The sequence below is a fragment of the Fringilla coelebs genome (genome assembly GCF_963513975.1).
Source record: "Fringilla coelebs genome assembly, chromosome: 1".
NCBI lineage: Eukaryota > Metazoa > Chordata > Aves > Passeriformes > Fringillidae > Fringilla > Fringilla coelebs.
Genome location: NC_140028.1, coordinates 4,746,432 through 4,768,109, shown reverse-complemented (window position 1 = coordinate 4,768,109; position 21,678 = coordinate 4,746,432). Strand labels below are relative to the sequence as shown.

The 21,678-nt window shown below is 38.6% G+C and overlaps 1 protein-coding gene across 9 annotated transcripts in view; it reads right to left on the bottom strand.

Moving 5' to 3' along the window:
• The window catches only part of PTK2 (protein tyrosine kinase 2), a 189,561-nt gene that overhangs the window by 33,846 nt on the left and 134,037 nt on the right, over positions 1-21,678 (bottom strand). For 3 of the 9 annotated variants that reach the window (XM_084207209.1, XM_084207210.1, XM_084207202.1), the window contains 7 exons: positions 20,958-21,010; positions 12,488-12,571; positions 11,326-11,343; positions 7,629-7,685; positions 6,253-6,273; positions 5,108-5,205; positions 2,311-2,395 (listed from right to left, as the gene is read on the bottom strand). In XM_084207209.1, coding sequence (XP_084063335.1) covers positions 2,311-2,395; positions 5,108-5,205; positions 6,253-6,273; positions 7,629-7,685; positions 11,326-11,343; positions 12,488-12,571; positions 20,958-21,010 — 416 coding nt within the window. Of the gene's footprint in view, positions 1-2,310; positions 2,396-5,107; positions 5,206-6,252; positions 6,274-7,628; positions 7,686-11,325; positions 11,344-11,478; positions 11,518-12,487; positions 12,572-20,957; positions 21,011-21,678 lie in introns of those variants that run through there. The other 6 variants (XM_084207204.1, XM_084207205.1, XM_084207207.1 and 3 more) reach the window with 6 other exon arrangements.

Here is a 21,678-nt window from a genome sequence, read left to right as displayed (position 1 = left end):
GAGTTAATTTCAGTGCTGGCAGCACAGCCACAGTATGTTTTACACAGTATGACAGTCCCAGAACGGTTTGGTACAGGTTGGAAGGGACTGTCAAGACCAACCAGTTCCAATTCCCCCTCCCCTGGGCAGGGACACCTTCCAGCTTGCTGGTCCCAAACCCCATCCATCCTGGTGCTGAACACCTCCAAGGATGGGGCAGTCACAGCTTCTCTGGGCAACCTGTGCCGGGGCCTCACCACCCTCATCAAAGAATTTATCCTAAAATCAAATTTAACCTGCCCTCCTTTGAGGTAAATCCATCACCCTTGGTCCTATCCCTGCCCTCCCTGCTAAAGAGTCCCTCCCCATCTTTCCTGCAGGCATCCTTTAGGCACTGGGAGGTGCTCCAAGGTCTGCCAAAAGCCTTCTGCAGGTGTGACAACCTCAACTCTCCCAGCCTGGCTCAGAGCAGAGATACTCCAGCCCTAGCAGCATCTCTGTGGCCTCCTCTGGTCTCACTCCAACAGCACCAGGTCCCTCCTGGGTGGGGATCCCAGAGCTGGGTGCAGCTCTGCAGGGCAGGTCTCACCACAGAGGAGCAGAATTTCTCCCAACACAGGCATGGCAAAACCACCCTTTCTGTATCCTTCACAAACATCCCTCATGTGACCCTCCTGCAGCATCTCCTCCACACTTGTAGTTTGTGGTGCCAGCAGAAATACACAGGAATTACCAAACCAGAAAGTCTGCTTCAGTCTGCCTCAAGTTAGGCAAGAATAAAATCCATTTTCTTCTGCTTTACACTAACCACAAGCTAAAACCAGGAGGTGGTTTTGGATTTCTATTCAGATGAGCTCTGAATTATCTACTTCTGGATACACGACAGCCCCAAAAAAATCCTTGGACAATTGTGTTTATAACACCAAAAATTGTAACAGTTTAGTAACATATCTTCCTGAAAAGAAATTTATGAGGGATAATATATTCTTTAAAATATGACTGTTATGAATAATACAGAGAAAATTGCAATAAAGTAAACATCCCTATCATTGACATAGCTTAGGGAATAAATAACATGAAATATCATGCAGGCAGTAACAGCTGCTAAATCTTTTCAGAATTGAAAACTCCACCATAGGCAAACCTCAAAATATCTTTATATTCCTGATATTAAAATATTAGGAAATAAATGTATTAATTCAGTGAAGTAAGCAACTGTTCTGAGCAAATTTGCAGTCTGAACACAAGACAAAGGCAACAGATGGGCATTAGAATGAAAAAGAGGAAGAAGAAAAGGCAAAACTATTAAACCAAAATTGAAAAATACTATTTATGTGTCGACTACAGCAGCATTTCCTAATCTGTCAAACTTGAAGCATAATAAGGAGCATTCAATGAGCAATTATTTTCTACACTGCCAGGAGACAGCAGCCTACCTTGTGACTGCTGAGTTATTGCTGTAAGCAATGGTATTTACTGCTCCAACAGATAGAAATGCAATGGAAAAAATTACAGTAATTTACAAAAAATATGACATTCAAAAATGAGAAACCATTAGCTATTAACACAGGTCTTCTGAAGGAGTTGAAAAAACTCCTTGAATAAAGGAATAGTGACTAAAATATACTGTATTATCTGACCACAACCAATTACTTTACTGATAAAATAAAATATCTTTATAACATTTAGAGGTATACAACAGCAGGGGATAATAGCCAAAAATTAAGGCCTAGGTGCCATATCTTAATTTGCTTGCAAAACCAAACAATAGAGGAATCAGTAACTTTAATATTCTTTTAAAAGTTTCTGTTCCAATTTACCCCAACAAAAAGCCTTCCTCCAGACATGAAATGTGCTACTTGGGGAATGCAACATTTGTGGGCAATTATTTAGAAAAATGGCTTATTCTGGCATAGATTTTAATTCTGAATTTTCAAAGCAGATCCCTCTTGGACACGACATTTCTAGCAAGGACAACTACCTGACCTTCCAAAGCAAAAAAGTAGAGAAAGTGCTGTGGGGTTTTTTAATTCACTAAGGAAAAAGAAGGAAATAGAGTATGAGATCTAATGTTCCAAAATTGGTTCTAAAGCCCTACAGGAGCCAGACATCAGCACTCAATTTGGAAAATAAAGAACCCACATTCAATCACACACATGGGCCATGCAAGGATGTAGAGCAGCCCCCTGGCACATGCTGTAGGAGGGGAAAACATCAGGGTACATATTATTAAAATATTTACAGCAGTGTAAGAATTTTCTGGCACAGGTGGAACACAGTCTTTGCAAGAAATTACAAACATGACCCCAAAAGAAGTTGCTTAATACTCACAGGCTTCTTGTAAGAATTTTTCTCTAACACTGTCTGAAGTGCAGTTTTTACACGTTTTGATTGCAACAGCCATAGCTGGATTTTCCTGAAAAATATTATTGAGAAATAGCTGAAATACAAACCACCTACAACAGCCTACCAAAAGCTGGTCCTTAAAATTCTAACAAAACTACTTTGGGAAAAAATACCATTAAATAAAATACCTTTAGTTGAGAAATGACATGTTGAAAGCTTCAGTGTTAAAATACCATTATAATCAAGACATCTTGCATAAAATATTTACAACTAATGTGTGTTGGAAATATTTAATCTGTTTTGAACCATGTTAAATTGTGGAAAAATTATGATAAAGGATGGTAAGTTTAACTGAATAGTACTGTAAACTTTTTGTGCTTTTGAGGAAGGTAAGCTTTTAACAATATTTAGCAAAAATAGAGGGAGGAAAGAAAGAGATCTGTGCCTAAAAACCACATTTGGCTTATACAAGCAAGCAACCCAGAAAACCAAATTAAGGACTTTTTGTGGCTCTTTCACAGGAAAGATTGGCTGTAATTGTGAACCCAGACTACAAATTAAAGTAAAACTAAGATTTTTACATACTGTCTTCACAGTCAGTCAGATCAAGGCTTTAACACCATGTTCAACAGAACCACATGTACTGAAAATCAAATGGACTTTCTCATCTGACTTCTCATCCTCCAAATACCCAAAAATAAGAAGCTCTTGATGGCTTGAGAGCAGCTGAAGTGTTTTAAAACTAAGCTTCTACATTAGGAATGGGATTGTTCAAGGACCTGCATGTCCTCCTTCCAAGTGGAAACTGGGAATTGTCCATTGTTTAATGAGCAGTTTACAAATGAACCTTTCCTCAAAATGCTACAGCACTGATGAACATCCTCATCCAATTTTTAAAGCTAGTAGGAAATGAAGATTCAGAATTATGTTCCATCTCTGCTCATGCTTGGTCTATTTTAAATCTACTTACAGATGAAAATTACCAGAATTAGAATAGTATTTCTATTCTGCAGGATGAAGTGTCTTATTTCCAAAGTTGATCACAAAAGAGATCTTCAAGTTGACTTTGCAGGAAAATATTGATCTAATCCTTTTCTCACACATCAAATGTCCATAAACTAACTGAAAAAGCTGATGGTAAATCATGATTTTATTATTCCCTTATGAAACCAGGATTGAATAATCAGCCTGGGGATGAGACCTCTGGATGCCTGCCAGACCCATCCCTCTCCTGGTGCTGACATCAACTTTTTGAAATATCCTTTAACCAACAGGGGCATCAAAGAGAAGAATCTGAGTGTCTGCAACCAGCAAAGAGATTTGGAAGAATAAATGTTGGAAAAGGCCTGATATTGGGGTTTTCTGGATTTTTTGGTTTTGGATAAGGAGACAAACCAGTGAGAATGTATCAGACTGGACACATTTTCTGTACTGAGCAGGAAATGTTTTTTTAAATGACACTTTGGGATTAATTCCACTTTAAAGACAATCTGGGATTCCTGGACTGCTTACAGCTGAGCAATAGGATGCTGGATCTATAAACCCATTTTCCATTCAGCACCCTACACTTGAGCCTGGCTGTGACCCTTCAGGAGTACCTGGGAAAGGTGGATGCTGAATCAGGACTTTACAAGTGCAATGAACAGGGATAAATGGAATTTTTGAGATTCAGCTCTGAGCTAGCAGAACAAAAGGCAAGGAATATCCCCTATATTTCTGCACTCAAGCTGAACATATAAAGGGTACACTACCATGTTATTAGAACTAATCTTACATTGATTTTAAGATTTTTTCCCAGAGTGTAAGTTGCACTCTGTGACCAGAACATGAAAATTTAATGACATCACTGTTCTGTTTCACCTTCACATATCCCAGTGTCTTAAATGAAGTACATTCTTATTAAAAAAATAAATCCACAGGTGGTTGTTTAAAAATCTCAACAAAGAATGCCTGAGTAAAATCCATTTTCCAATTCACAAAAAATAATGGAGACAGCCAACATTTTCAAAACAGCCCATAAGAAAAGGGTCTTTAGTTTTACAGAGTTCTAGACTTATCCACCATTCACCAAGTGATTGAACCATTACACCCTGGTACTCCTGTTAATTTGAACAGAATTAAATTAAAAATAAGAGTCTCTCTCAATGCAAATTATATCAGATGTGCTTTCTAAATAAGGGTATCAGAGCAGACTTCAAATTTGCCTGAAACAGAACATTTATCCTAATTTCTAAAATATTGCACTGAAGCTTATTTAACCCCCGAAGCCCAGGACCCTAACCAGCTGTTGCTGAAGTTAGAATTAGATTATTGTCCTCAAGAATTCTTGTATAATCTATCAAAATTCCAACAATTTCTTCTAATATTAAATATTTATTTTATTAGGGGTCTTTGTTGAAAATAACTATTTTTTGCAGTTTTCTTTTGCTATTTTACACATTTTTTTTTGATCTATTTAAACTGAAATCTTTGTCTTTCTACAAAAACTCATGAGCACCATCCTAAATTACACAAGTCCTGACAACCTGCCTGGTTTAACTGAGGTGACTCTTCTGCATTGGGACTTTGCTGGAACAGTGTCCAAGTATTTAGTATTTTATTTCAGGAAAACATAGGAACTTTATTAGGCTTTGTTGTGAGAGAGACAGCGAGATTGTCACTGGACCAAATCTTTATTTGTTCTGGAAGATTCCAACTAAGACCTTTAAGGAATACTCTTATTTATTTTTTTTTTACCTAGCAGAGTTTTGTTGTGAATTGGTGTTTGAGAAGTGAGGCTTACCGGGCTCATGTAAACTCCTTGGTGCACATCTCCAAACTGTCCTTCCCCAATGCAGCGCCCCAGCTCAATCCTCTCCCTCTGAATTTCATAATCTCTGGCTACAAGAATATAATGCACTTGAAATATTAAGTTTCTGCTGAAGGGCACGGAAATAATCCACAAGACACAAAACTCAAAGTAAGTCACTCAAATGTCTCACATATGAAAAACTAAGATTAACATTTGCTGCACACCAACCTATAGAGATGCTGCACACACACACAGTGGAGACCTCTCAAACCTCTCAGTTTGAACCAAAGCAAAAGAAAAGAACTGTGAGATTGTTAAATTAATTACAATGCACTTATTTCAGTGCAATAAACATAATTAAATCTTTTTAAATTACAGCTGATGAAAGACAAAGCACACAAACAGTTGAAGGCAACACCAATGATGTTAAACTCAGCACACATCCCCCCTTTGGCTGTTTAAGAGGACTCCACCATGTGCTGGTTTAGATTTTGGAACCATCAAAAAAGCCCAGAGATCTTTTAAAGAGGTAACTGCAAGAAAAAAATACAGGAACGAGAGGATGGCAAATAAAGACAAAATGAAAGAGTGAAATTTTGAGTGCACTACACCTCTGCCAGTGCGTAACTGAAATAAAATTGAGATGTTTGGTGGCTTTATGCAATTTTGTTAATGTCATAGTTTAATAGGCTGAGAATATTACTGATAAAAATGGCTCAGCACTTCAGCAAAACATGTAATCAATTGCAATTGAATTATTTCATTTGCAATTTAATTTCTAGCAGACATGGAAAAATATTTCAGGAATAACAGAAAAGCATGTACAGTATATGTTTTCACCTCTACTTATATGATTCAGAGAAAAATTATAACCAACCAGCTTAGAACTTCATATCCTCAACTTTGACATCATTAACACTACAGAAGTAATGTCATGTAGAGTTGGCTAACAAGGTGATAAATGCCTTTTTCATCTCTTTTTTTAAATACTGCATTTTCCTCTTTAAAATCCCAAAGCTAACTGGTTTAACTATAAATAAATAATGTTTATTAAATGAAAGTGAATAGTAAGCTTTAAAATTCCACATCATTCCAAACTGCAAGCATACAGGGATGGGTAAAGGGTCTCCTGTTACCTTCATCTATTCCATAGCTTTCTGCAGTGCAATTAAGAGAAAAATCAAATGCTTACTTAGATAGCGCTTCTTAAAATCAAAACAGGACAAACATTTTTCAACATTAAAAAAAAAAAAAAAAGAAATATACTGATGCAATTTAAAGTTTACATTAGCAGAAGTCACAGGCCTACTCTTGTGATCTTTACTGACTCAGTCCTTTGGGAGCTGAACACTTGAGTCCCCTTCAATCCAGCAAAGAACTTAATAAATTTCCCTCCCCAGCCCATCTCATGGGGTTTGCATTGAAGCCATCTTCAAGTGTTCAGCACATCCAGGGCTGGGCCCACAAGTAATTACTGCCATAAGAATTTAAATAAAAAGGTTGGGGGGGAGGGGGGGAATAAATTACACAAAGTTAATCTGTTAACAAAAATTAAGGATATAATTTATCACAGTATGTTTTGATCCTGAAACCATGTTAATACAATATGTAGTCACTTAACTGCAAGACACTAAAAATGCTCAGTTTACTTCTGGAAAACATATTCTTGCTTTTCAAATACTGATGTTCAAATATATATATATATATGTTTTGTAAAACATATATTCTTGCTTTTCAAAGGTTTTCCACAGCTGTGGAAACAATGCTGTGAACATTGAAGTGATCATGAAACGTTCTGCCCCATGGTGAGCCCAGAAATTTACACAAGTTCATGTGGCCTCAGCTCAGCACCATCCTCCCCTCTTACACTGACCAAACCTGATGCTTTTGGCAGGATTCTGCACCAATGGATTGTCTGCTTCCAGAGAAATCCTTGGTGGCCCAAATGCAACTAGAATTTCCCAGATGCAGCTTTTAAAATCAGAATATTGGACTTTCATGTTAAATGACTTGGCCTTGACAGTTTAGGATTATAGCATAATTCAAACAGGCTGTAACACAAAATCCTTGTGGTGGCTACAGCCCCACTGGTTTTACTTCAAAGATGAAGACTGAGAACTTTGAATTTCTATTTTTGTTCTTGCAGTCTTTCATCTTTAACAAAATTGCATGTGGTACAGTTGAGTGTTCCTTTCTCATGGAACTGGAGAGCACCACATCTGTCACAGAGCAAGGTGAGATACTGACAGACAGCAATTCACAGAGCTTGCCACACTGTTTGCTCTCATCACAGAGATCTTATCCAATATTTAACTGCTATGTTCAGCATCACAATAAAAAAAAAATCCCAATTTTAAGACGAAAAATAAGAACTTCCCAGTGAAACCACAGAGAGCAGGAAAGCAGAACAATTTCTTTGCACATTTATTAAATAAGGCTGAAATATTTTAGTTCCTGCTAAACCAAGGAAGCTTTTGGATAGGAAATTTCCCAAGTTAACCATGGCACTTACTTGAGGGCATTGTGTAAGTGTCTTCTTCATCTATAATCTCTGCATAGTCATCAGTCTCTGCAAAGGGAGGAATTGAAGAGTTTCGGGAAAAGCAGATGAAAACAATTCCAGAACAACAACTCCAATGTATCAAGGCTGGTATGTCCCAAACCCCAAGCTCAGCATTGCTGGGTCACATTTAATACAGCATGACTAAAACTTGCTCATGCATAATTCATGATATGATAATGACCTCAGTGCCAACTGCATTACATCACAGAGATGCGCTCAACAAAGAAGAAAAGGAAGATTTGTTTGTACTCAAAAAAGTTCAAGTTTTGCAATTGGGACCAATCTAAACTGTTGATTTAAAATCTTTTAAACAGCAAATTCCATTGCAGTAAAGAGAAAAGATTATTAATGAGTGAAATTGCTTTACCTTCAATAAAGTGTGAATAACAGTTTCCTATTTTTTGTGTCAAACAGGCAGAAGACACCAATGATGTTCCAAGGCAGCTTCCCCCTACTGTCAGAGTGGCCAGCTGAGTTATTTACCAGAGAATCTTCTAGAGCACAAAGACCTTTTTAAGCCACACTCTCTTCCCCATTTTTCTTACAATTTTCCTTGTTTAGTGGAAATTCAGCACTAGTTTTGCTGTCAGGACTCAAGATTTCATGGACAGGTTTCAGAAGCAACTTCCCAAAATTTTCAGAAAAATGACAGTGCACTTCTTCCTCTGTTTAAAAATTGCAACTTTTACATCATCTGTTCTCAAAATGGTTTAAATGGTGTCAAGTCATATCAGAAGATCCTTCCCTTGCCCTAAAGAACTTCCAGTGTGTGGAGGTCATTTCCTAAAGGTCAGATCAATTCCTCCAGGGGTTTTAAAGCCAGCCCACAACAGTGGGTTCATTTTTTACTTCAAGGCTGTCAAATTCTACTCACCAACTTTAAACACAAAGAGAGGTTCTCAAAACTGAGTCATTTCTAAACCCATTGTGCAGTTTTTGTGGTTGATTTCAGGTGATCACACACTAGAAAGCCTCTGGAAGTGATGATTTCCTTCCCCTTTTCCCCCATCTGCCCTGGAGCACATGGACACATCCCTACAGCTCCCTGGCATCACTTCCAGAGCCATGGCTTGGACTGGGACAAAGCCACAGTGAGTGGGAAGAAGGATGGGATGGACCCTCAGCTGAACCCAGCCCTGAAACCAGAGCAAGGCTCATCAATATTACACACACAGACAAGCAAGAGGCTCAGTTTTCAGGCAAACTGAATATTCAACAATTAGGAAAGTACAGGTTGCCTAAAACCTTTGAAGTTCAACACACTTCAGGGAGTAAGTGTAATTTTATGAACCTAGTTTCTTACTATTTAAATGAAATTAAAGCTGTTTTTTTCTTTTGAACTCCTGTAGGAATACACCAGGTAAAAGCAGAATTGAGAAATTCCATGTAATTTTAAATTTTGCTAGGCAATTTCTATTTGGGACATACCAAAACACAGTCACCTAATGAAAATGCAATAAATTCTAAAGACAGTGCACAATTCTGAATAGGCAGAACACTCCAGAAGCACTTATCTATTTCTTGGTATTTTTTCCCTACATTATAAACTAATGTTTTTGTAAAAATAAGCCTCAAGTTTCATTTAAAAAAAAAAGATTAATAAAAAAATCCCCAACATGATGGAGATAAATCACTCTGTTTCCCTCCAATATTGTGATAAGATTTTGTTGAAAATATCAGAAAGTTCTTTATGTTAGAAAATTGACTGGATGAAAAATCTTGGACACATACCTAAGAAAAATTTTTGAAGTCTGGAAACCAAACTGGTGCCACTTAAAGGACCCCAAACACTTTTCACACTAGGTTACAGAATAGTGCTTTCAGAATGTGATCAATGGCATAGCTTGTTCATCTCTCTATTTTAAATTAATGAGTTAATTCATACTAAAAGCATTCTCAGAGCAGCACAGAGCACTTTACATTGCCCAAAACCATCATGAAACCAGAAGTCTTCATAATCAATCCAAATAAATTAAATGTACACAATTAGCTACACAAATATTTCTTGTTCCACATTTAACAATCTGGAGAGGAATATATAAAAAAATAATTCCTATGTATGTCTGGCATTGGTTTTGGGAATTAGAGGAAAATTCAGTCCAGGTATCAACACTGATGGGCTCAAAGTGGTCTGGAACAAAGAGAAGTGACCTCCTCACAGAGGGGCTTGGGCTCAGCATTAATGACAGACTGAGACTGTTATCAAATCTGCCAGAACTGTGTCTGCTAAGAGATATTCCAGAGCCTCCACAGAGCCTAAAGCAAAGCTGAGCTGGGCAGGGCTCTCCAGGCTGCTCCACAAAGGAGGATGTGTTACAGCACCCTCAAGAGCTGAACACATTCAGGGATTCCAGATGTCCTTGGTAAGTCTAGAAAAACTCAGATTTAATAAAAGGGCTCATCATGCTGCTCTCCTGCACTTTTTAAACCCAGCAGCATCACTTGTTATGATTCTTGAAGATAGCAAAATGAACAAGTTGCTTTCAGTAAAAGGCAGTGGTGGTCACTCACATGAATGAGCCAATCTGAGCTTCACTAAATCTGAATTCATTTATTAAATGTAGGGAGAAACATCCCAGGGTATTAAATCCATAATAGCTAATCTGTGACCTCAGTCACACGTTTGAACTTCCCTTTTTCATAATTTTTCCCATTTATCAGAGCTTGTAATTTATAAAAGAAGATAAGTTTCAACAAAGAACTATGTAGGGGTAGTATCTGAAATATAATTTTTTTAATTTATGACAGAAAAAATGTCTTTTTGATGTTTAAGAAAAGGAAGAAAATTGTGTGGTATTATCTTTAGCTTACATCTGAAAGGAAGGAGATGAAAAGTTAATACACCCCCTTCACATTTTACTGAAAGGAAGGTCACAAGAAGTGATCTCTGTTTCCTCTTATCACCCTCCTTTGCATATTGCTTTTATGCCCTTTTAGTGCCTCCTACTTAGAAGAATAAAGGTACACACACTATCAGGAACAGCAGTTTGATTCTTTCCCAACATCAGATGGAATCCTTTAGAAAAACAGCCAAAAATCTCTTTTAAAAAACCAAACCCCAACTTCTTTTCAGAAGAAAGAAGACTTTAAAAGTCTGCAGAAGTTAAATATTTTGTAGTAAGTTTCAAAGTTTTTAAAAGGAAACCCCAAACATTAAAATCTGTCTTTAAAATTATTAGTTTGAATAGCTGAAACCTGGTTAATATTCATGTATTCGATCTGCATTAATCTATCTTGTACACTTTGATGCCTTTAAAGCATTACTCAGTGGACTCATTTCTCAGGTGTTACATCCACTGAGATCTCACCCACTGACCAAATTAATGATGATGCAACCATTTCAATCAAACTGGACACTTGCAAACCTCTAAACCCTCTTTGCATCATGCCACAAGTCTCATTGCAAACACATGCACCACCACATCCCTGTGTGTTTGAAATAGAATTTTTCCTTTTGCAATTCCAGTTTAGCAAGAAGCATTAGTTGCACAGCCTGTACAGTATTTATCAGCTAATACCCAAAGCAGACCACTTTTTAACACTAAAAGCTGTATAAAATGTATTACTGAAATGTGCATTAAGTGGTATATGGAGATAAGAGTTGCATATTGCACGTTAGTAACACACAGACTAGAAAACATATTACCGTCCCCACTAATTTCATCTGCAGATCCAGGTGGCATGCAAGGAGAGAGAAAAAAGAGGGGGAGAGAGAGGGGACAGAGAAGGGGGAGGGGAAAATATACTATTAAATTCATGAGTAATCCAAAAGTATTCAGACTGTAGTTATCTTATATACCTGACTCAAGAGAAACCAGAAAAGCAGCAGAATTTAAGACTTCTCACCTAAAACCCAAGGGACAGAGATACGCTCTAAGAAGCTTTTATGATGAAACAGAGTTAACGACTTTCAAACACAAAGGTACACAAAAATTAAATTTGGAACTGGTTATTTTAATGCATGTTAAAAATAGTCAATTTCTGGGTTTATTCAATACTTTAAAGCAGTTCTCCTACAGCCAGATGAGTCGGCTCAAATTGACTCTGCACATACACTGAGGACTTTGGATAAGCAGAGTTGGTGTTGACCCTTCCAGAAAAAAAGAACTCCTGAGCTATCACCAAGACATGAGTGAGAAACAGAACCATCTAAGTTTTAATGACACAGAGCATTGTGCACTTGTACAAGGCTGAAATTTACTCGAGTGGCAAAGAGAGCAACTCTACAGGGAAGATTTCAAACAAACACCAGATTCCACGTGTACTGCAGCAGCCCTACTGCACACTAAACCCCACAGCACAAGCTAAGGCAAATATTTTAGACAGTTTCTATAGATAACAGGGAATTCTTCTTACCCATAATAAAGCCAAACTGGTCTAGATCAGTGCTGGACCAGTACGCAGCCAAAAGCATCGCTGTAGTCTGTGTTTAATTCAAAGTGATCTCAGCTGATGCTTATTGTTGCTATTCTGTTTCATCCATAAGCATGCTGTGTCAGGGGTCCAAGAATGAAGTCAAAATATATTTACCAAAAAAAAAAAGGCAGTCAAGGGCTGCATGACTGTATAAATAAAACAATTTGTTTGTCATTGTAGCATATGATGTTCGAAAACAGGGTCCCCATGAAAATGGGGGCCAGCAAGCTGGTGATGCTGCACAAAAATCCAATTCAACAGCAGGAAAACATAACAAAATTATTCTTGGAACTCTGTTTACCTGAGGCTAAAGTAGTTTACAAACAGTAACTGAGTTAGTATATTCAGCTTTTGGGTTAATAAGGCAGCCTAGACAAAGAGCAGAGCAGTACCCTTGGGCGGCGACTCATGGGCACAGAAGACGAAAGGCAGAAAGCGTCTAGCTTTCTTTACTTTATGCTGACAGTGATTGACTCCTTTACAAAGAGGCAAGAAAAGGAAAGAGAAAAAAAAAACAGAAACAAATTATTTGGAAATAAAATAAAAGAGACTGAAGAGAACATCTACAACGAACGAACATAAAAGTAAAGGTTAACATTAAAATTCTGCATACCCAAACGAAAATACAAGTGTCTCTGAAACTCTAAAGCATTTTTGGTGTTTTCCTTCAAATTCCTTTCTACAGTAATTCATATTTCAGTTTTTAGAAGTAAGACTAGAACCCATTAAAAAGTCAGATTATGCCAGCTATGTACACCATTCATTAACAACACAAAGAACATTTATCCCAGAAGTGCAACCTGCTTTTCCAAGATTGCCATCTAAGTTCTGTCAGACTTGTGTGACAGCTATATTCCAGCTTAAGGGGCAGCCACCAGACTTAAACACGTATGTATTGACTCTCTGAACCCTTAAAACAACACAGAAGGAGTATTTCACACAGCAGGGTTACACAAAACAAGGGAAAACATGGTTTCCTGTCTCCTGAAATACAGCATTGATAGAATCTATGATCTCAAATCTGCTACCAGAGTCTTATTCCCAGTGCAGACCTGCCTTGCCAATGGATATTCCAGCTCTGCAAGGACCTCTGGGTGAACAGCCCATGGCACCCTCACTACCCCCTTTCCCAGTCACCCCACTGCATGTTTTAGCAAAGTGCTTATCAGGATGAGGGAAATTTTGGAGTAGGAAAAAATACAAAGAAGCCACACAAGGTGAGAAAGAAGGACTCAAGTTGACACACAGCACCTGAGGATACCTGCTCCTTTTATTTCTCTTGTTACCTGCTTGCTCCTCTCTGCTTTCCCATTTTTCCTCTCCCCAAAGAAACATGAGAAGTGGTTTAAAAGGCCAATTAAATAAAAAACCTGCATCTTGGTGGTGGAAGATCTTCACAGCCAAAACTCAGGAGTGAGGTCCAGCCACCTGGAGTTACACAGGCTGGGGATGCAGTGTTAAAAGAGAAGCCCAGTCCCACAGCAGCAGCTACTGGGACAGTGAACCAGTCAGTGGTGGGAGGAGTGCAGGAAGGACAGAAAAGGAAAATTATATTTTAATAAAATTAACTTCTATAATCAACAGAAACTACCGTCATAAAAACTGCTGGGTGACTGAGCAAACAGGAATCATTAATCTAGTGGGAAAATGCACATATCAGAAAGAAAGAACAATAATCAGATTCAATGCTAAAAACTAAAGAGGTGCAAGGAGAGGGAAAAATTCTTGACTAAGTCAGTGTATCAGTATTTCCATGCGTCTTGGTTTAAGACAATTTAAAGGGGAACATTTTGAGTTCTCCCCCTTGATACTCCTAAGGGACTTCTCTTCCTAACATCACATGGCAGACAATTTTCAGCACTGTCATTCTAGCACAAACCTCAGGTAACACTCATAAAAAGCTTCAGACACACTAAGAAAGAAAAGAAAAAAATACTGCAGCTGGTTTAAGCAACCACTGAAAGGGTGTTGACATGAGAATGAGGGAACCCAACACTCTGTACTGAAAGAGAAGAACAGGTATAGAGTCACTGCAGGCAATGCAAGCTCTAAAAGGGAGGAGATGCTTCAACTCCTGACCTGCCTGCTCAGGCTACAGAGCTAATTTAAGCCTGAAGTGCTGAAATGCTGCTCACCCTCACACTGATAGGTGGGTGGCACAAGCTGCTGAAACCTGAGCAAACCTATTTCAAATGAAGGACACATTGCAAAGTAAAAGTATTTTTAATTCATGTGCATGCCCTGATGCCCTGTGATGGTCCAATTCTGCCCTTGCATTTCAAACTCTGCCTTTATGATTTGCTGTCTGGAGTTTGTTCAACTGTTCTGCCACAATGAGTGGAAGATGCTTTGTCTTATACCTACCACATCTGCAAGTCTAGCTACACAAGGAAGTTGATTCTAATAGGTTGATTTAAAATTTTAAAAAACAGCAGTTCTAACACTTTCCCCAGAGTCTAGGGAATACCATAACAAAATGAATGGAAGGATTTCCAGCATTCCACAGCAGCTTCCAGCCAGGATATTGCTGGTGCTCAAGAATGGTGCTGAAAACTGCACAGGATTTCCTTATTTATTTAGTTCTTTATTTATTTAGTTCCTTTATGCAGTATTCACTAAAATTATTGTGGAAAAAAAATTTAAAAGGCAAAAATAAGGAAAAAAAATATCACTTGGTGGGCAATAACTATGTTAGAAAGAAAGAGGCCAGGTTTTTACTGCCCTTTTTTTACAGGGTAGTTACTACTGGAGCTCCTTGTAGGGGCAAAGAGCAAATACTGGGAGGCTGAACCTGAAAATATCCCATTCTATTTCACTGTACATTCTTGAACCAGTCTGAGGAAAAACCCTGAAACAAAAACCTGTAGAAAGAATAAATCTATTGATTTTTGAGTTTTTGAACTCAAACGAGCACTGTGGGGATGGCAAATCAAATATGTTTCTACATGAACAACAAACCCCCAAACCTGCCTGGAATATTTCTCCAGTCACACCACACTGGTACTCTTTGCACAGCAGAAGTGTCTGCTCAAATCCAATGAGAGGCCCACAGAGGAGGAGCACAGGAGAGTAAAAAGGAGTAAAAACTCCTTAACCAGCACCACAGGCTGATGGAATCATTGCAGGAACTTCCTGGACACTGATATGGAAGAAATCTCTTCAGACTGTCACCACAATTCATTCTGGTCTTTTTATGCATGAAAAGAAGCCTTTTAGTCAGTCAGGCTAAAACAGGAAAAGATAACAGCACCAGTCTATTCAACTGTGATGGGAATCTGAAATACTGCAATTTATTAGCATTGAGGGCATTTTCAATGATATTATCTTATTAATCAGTGAAATAGCTGGCTGAGTTAAGAAGCAACTCCCTCCTCCATGAACCTGGAGACTAATGACTTGCTCATGGTTTGTAAAATTAATCTGCAGTAAACTTTAAGCTTCAATGTCTCCCAGTGCTGGGACCATATGGCAGAGCTAAAGCTCTAACAAAGTCTTTATATTCCTCAAATTACTTAATAGGTACTTGATTTGAATTTATAACTATTCAATTTATGGCAAGACTCTCAGTCTTTCTTTTCAGAAGTGAGATGTGCAGTGCAACAAAGCTGAGCTGTGACACAGTCCTAAGTGCTCAATGTATATTTTTTCATCTAAAAATTTAATTACACTTCTCAGCTTTGTCTTTTTGGAGTGTCTTGAGTGTTAAAAAATTGCCAATAATTTTTCAGCCTCAAGCAAAGGCCACCTTTTTCCCCACCAACTAACCCAAAAGGAGCTAAGAAATACAAGTCCTACACAAGAAACTCTTTCAGACCTGAGCACAGGGCAGACCTTCATGTGGAGCACAGCAATCATGTCACAGAGCCTGCTCTGTGCTCTGCAAGCAGAAGTGATTCAATAAAATTGAATTTGTTTTTCCATCCTGCTCACAGCTTTGCTGGTGATCAGCCTCAACCCAGGGCACACAGATCCTTTCACAAGCCAGCATCTCCTTCATTTAGAGCACTCTGAAGTGCTTCAACACTGGCATCAGGTTAATGGTTAATAGATTTATTTTTTTTCCTCTCCTGTTTGTTGTGTTTTCACATTTGGCTTCTGCTCTATAGGAAACCTCCTGCAAGTATCTTTACTCACAAACAATATCATAGAGGTTTTTTTTCCTTCATGATAAAATCTCACTTAAATCAGGCTTACCTCCTTAAAAACAGGGGCTTTTTTTCCATTCAAACTGAAATTTCAGCTGAATGCCATGACTAGACTGGCAGCTCCCTCAAACAGGATCTGTTCCTAAGCAGCACCTCTCATGTCACTGCCATGATCAGGAGTTAATCACAGTGTTTAAAGTCTAACAATGTTATGTTACAGATTTGTAATTCTAAAGCAGAACCTGGAAAGTTGCTGAGAAGCCCCTCTTCCAGGATCCTAAAATCCTTCAGCTCCTATACAGATATTTGCTCCAAGAGATTAAATCCTCCATGGGGCATGTTACTGAATGTATCTAAACCATGGGATAGAGAGGCAAAGGCACAACCAGAATTATCAGAAACTCCTGCCATCATTTCATGATGCTCTTAGAGCTGCACCCCTTTGAGTTTAAAATGCTGCCTGTGTTACTGACAGCTGGGGAAGAGGATAACAAACCAGTTTCTCTTTAATATATTTCTCTTCTTATTTCCCTCTTAAAGGTTTGTGTCCTGGGGTTTGCTACTCAGGCACCTCGAACACTTTGCTTTATCAGCTGAAACAGGGACTGTATTTTCAGGGACCTTTAATTACCTTCACCAAATAAGCTCATAGTAAAGCTGCAAAACCAGCACCTGCTTTAAGCAAGACCAACCCTGTGGGACATCCTAAAATCCCCTTCAGACACATCCCTTGTGCTGGCTACTGCAGGACAGCTCACCTCTCCCTTCCTGTCATCTTCCCACTCACAGCTCCCTCCCCACAAAAACATCATTTTACAACAGTACCTGAATATCCAAATGCCAGGAGGGACTGCTTGGAATCACAGGAGCCTTTAGGTTGAAAAAGACCCTTAAAATCATCTATTCCAACCTTAACCCATCACTGACAAGAACTTGCCAAGACTTGTTCAATCTTCTGACTGTTCAGGGAAACACATGGGCTTGAAATGTCATATTCTATGGTACTGCATGGAAAGCAGCATTTGAGCTAGGATTTAAAAAAAATCATGAATTCTCCAGGGCATAGGAGGCACAGATTAGCCAAGGGATGCAAAAGCATATTTATTCTTCCTAGTCATATTTACATAAGGAAGGAAGGGGCAGAAGAAACCAAATAATTCTGTGTCAGGAGGAATTTATGTAAAAAGGGAGCAAGCAGCTACTGCTGTACTGATTTCATTTTATGAAAAACTTTTTGTAATATAGAATGGACCAGGTAAGTTGTTATTTTTGGAAATATGTGTATCTGGAAATACAAGATCACCTTACCAAAGCTAATGTTTGCTATTTAAAAACAAACTGCTGGCCAAAGTAAGTTCCTTTAGACTAGAGCAGAGCATTTTAATAAGGTGTCTCCAAGCCAAACAGTGGAAAAATAGTCAATAAAATCAGAGTTAACTGGCATGCTGCTTCTTACACGTTTGATATACTATTTGCACAGAGCAAATAGTTTAGCCTTACCATTTCCTGAGTGTACACCCTTGGCTAAGTACAAAGAACTCTTTTTTCAATGCAGATGCAGAGGGAGAAGGAGGTAAAAGCTGCAATTCCCTGTTAGCTAAAACACTGTTTCTGGTGAATCACAGCAACTTCAGCCAAAGCATCAGATGACTACCAAAGAAATCTAAAATCCAACTGATTTGGTTTCACTTATTTACAGTAATTTATAATCTTACACACACACAAGTGTGTTGAGGCATAAAATCCCTACACTTTTCAAAAGGAGGGGAATCTGGCAGGCATCTTAGTTACACACAGTGTCTACTGCAAGGAAAAAGAATTTGAGGAATCAAGGTAGACAACACCAGAAGAAAGAGAAGCAGCAAGAGGCAAGAAGTTTGTGGTGAAACCCAGTTCAGTGACTCCCAGATCCAGCAATTTTCTGCTTTGGATTCTTGAAACCAACTTCATCCCTCACTAGTTTGAAAGGACCTTTATTTAGAGGAGGAAAAAAAAAAATCAAGAGGATTTAGAAACCTTCTACCTTTGTGTGCTTTGGAGTATCGGAGCACTTGGAAAAGACCAAGTTTTCACTTCACTAGACATGAAATATTCCAAAGTATGTTAGTAAGTACTTAAAAAAGACAAGGTGTCTTTCATGAACAGGTTCCTTTTTAAACCTGCAAAGCTCAAGACAAATATCTCAATGTTCAAACCACCAAATCCTGTTTCACACTGGGTTTGGATATTGCTGGTTTATCCCAGTTTTGGTGGGGAACTCACTGTGAAATTTAACTTTTGAACTAAGTGTGTTATTACTATAAATGTATCTGACTTTTAAATTTTTTTGCTGAATCTCTGTTTTAGATTTTTGCTATTTATCTTCAGCATTGGGAGAGGTCTAAACAAAGGGGAGCAATGTCAGTGAAATCAAACAGCAGAGTTAATTTATGATTTATCCATCAAAGGTGTGGAGCAGTTGCAGATGTCACTGAGCTACAAAAACTCATCTGAAACCCCTGGCTCTGAGCCCCTGCAGTGGCAGCAGAGAAAAGCTCCTGTTCTGTACCCCACAGCAGCACCCCCACAGCTGCCTCTGCTGCTGTCAGGCCCTGCTGCCCTGGACTGGGCTGGGCTGAGCATCATGCAGGGCTGGTGCCTCCCTTGTCCCACTGATGGATGAGCTCCATCTGACAGCAGGAGTGACACTTCTCCACATCCACACCAAGCATCACTTCATTTATAGCAACCTGCTTCCTTGGGGGATGCAAGAGATTCTTACAGAAAGCAGCTTCTGAGAATAACCCCTGTCATGTGAGTTCATCTCAGCAATCTGTCTCTGCTTTAATATGATGACACACTGTGCACTTTAACTAACTTTGTGGGGGGGGAACACAACAACAACAACAAGTATTTACATGTTCTGTGTCATTATATTACAAGAAGAACAAATCCCTGAGACTAAATATTAAATGCATTGGCTTAAACCATTCCTGGTTTGTAGCTTGTATAAAAACAAGCATCAAGCACAATAATTTTATTGTGGAAATATATAAAACATTCCTACAATACAAAAATAATACCTAATTGGTTTTTTTTTTGTATTGGAAAGAATGAGGATGGTATTTGCTGGTTCAATTTGACTGCACTGCTGACAGGAACCAGCTTTGCAGTGTCTCTGACATTCACCTGAACAAGCAGCTCAGCTCCAGCACTGCTCTCATTTCCCCCTCATCCACTTTCATGTGATGCCCTCAGTGCCAGAGCTGGGGGCAGTACAACTCACTTCCTACACCACTTTCAAAATGCCACTTTAAAAAGAAGTGTTTGTGCTCTGAAGCACCTAAGAACTTCAGAAGACACTTAAATTTGCAAAGTCAGAGTGACAGGAAGAAAGGTTCATGAAGTCAACATTTATTATCGTTTTTGTTATTAAAAGTATTATTGGCATGCTCAGAAAAACTGAAGGAGTGAAAATCTGAGGCTGCAAACAGCCTTTTTTGTCCTGAAAATTAGCCTTTTTGAGGGTGAGTGGAATAATTACAAAAGCACAGAGCTAATCTCTTCAGAAATTCCAACTTTTTGAACAGCTAAAATGAGCTATTCAGGTAAGAATCCAAAGAGAACATGCTAACCATGCTTCATGCTTATCTACCTGATCTGGCATGCTTGCTTGGCAGCCACTGCAGGAAGAAGAGCTGCTCTTTGAGAGGCCACAGTAACTGGTGAAGCTCTATCACCCCACTGCAGCTTTATCCGCGTTTTAACTCAGATCCTCTCACCTGTTTTCTTGCAGTGTCTTTTTGGGTTTCCTATGCCAAGCAGTGAATCTTAAATATCTTTTAGAAGTGGGTAAGGGTGGGGAAAGGATTCTGAGAAGTAGGAAATTAATTAAATGTCTATGTCTTTCCTCCTTATTGTATGAAATATGTTGGGGTTTTGAGTATTTGCCACTAAGAGCTCACATAAATGTAAAAGTGGGGCTGAAGCCTCCCTCTAAGGGGAGGGAAATCCAATGAGTCACAGTATTGGTTCTTCAAGTTTGTGACCAAATACCAGAAACCTATTGAAATATAATATAATAATAATATAAATCTTAATCATATAGATCATACTATAAATACTTTTTTGCATTAAAATCCCCTTAATAAATATTATGCATACTGATTTAGAAATACAATTTCTACTAAGACACTACTAAGACTCAATCCTTCTAAATTATTTAAGATTCTGTAACAGGAACATATTCTCTCTCAAGCATAAAAACTTCATGTTAACTTAGAGAATTCTTAGAAACCTATAAAGAACAGAAACAACATGTATTACCTCACACACCCATCCTTCAATTAACTTGTCATTTTCAATTGCAAAAATTAAATGCTTTTATCTAAACAGCTACAGAAAAACAGCTATTAGGTTTCTCCTTTCTGTAAAGCAATGATTAATATTTAATTGCCTATTTTCCCTTTTCAAAGCTGCTCCCTCACAATTAGCACATACTCAGGTAATTTCAGCTCTAGCCAAGACATTCTACTTCATCCCAAAGTTAAGTGGAAATTCTGACAAACTTTGAAGTGGCTGTTGCATAAAAGTTTCTCTTTAGAAACTTCTCTGGGAAGGCAGCACAGCTCCAGTTTGGGGCAGTCAGCAGCCCTGGAGCAGCAGTGAATGGAAAAGCTGCCTGCACCTCTGCCAGCTCCAGAAATAAACTCAGCTGCTGGCTTTGGATGAGCCTTACCTGACACAGAGACTGTGTGAGACCTCACTCCTTGCTTCTCATTGTTGGCCAGCCTGGAAAACAGAAGTTGGAAGTGCTGAATGCTGTACATTCTTCACAAGCACTGGGAGTTCATCCCAACAGGCACCTACTGTAATTAGCAGGGCTGAGCCACCTCCCCGGCCTCGGGATGAGCAGGGGGGAGAAGGCAGAGAGGAATCTACCACTTCATCCTGTCTGGGGGAGTCAGAGGCTTTTCATCAGCTCGAGTCACAGAAACCTGGCGAGTTTGAAGGAAACCACAAAACCCAACTGTGCACACTTTTAAGATGTGTGTAACCTGACTGTGCTTATGCTTTCCGTGTGATCTGTGGGAAATGGAGTATGAATTGAGTTTCTGTCTGCAAAAAGACTTATCCTGTACTATTTTGAATTAATTTACATGTCAAACATAGAAAACCAATCGCATTTAAATGTAGCTACTTATAAATAAACAGTGCAAACTGTTTAGCATCACTCCTATAATTAAATTTACTGATGGATTCAAAAGAAACAGCCTTAACCCCAGTCAAGTCTTTTCCAAAACATCCTGCTTTTGTTATTGTCAAATATGGGATGCATAAGGCACTTTTGTTCTCTGATTTTCTTTCTGGTATCTTTGTAGTTTAATACTACTGTGAGCTTTTTATGCCCTACCTGCTATTTGTCCTGGAATCCAAAAGCAACAATAAAAATTATTGTT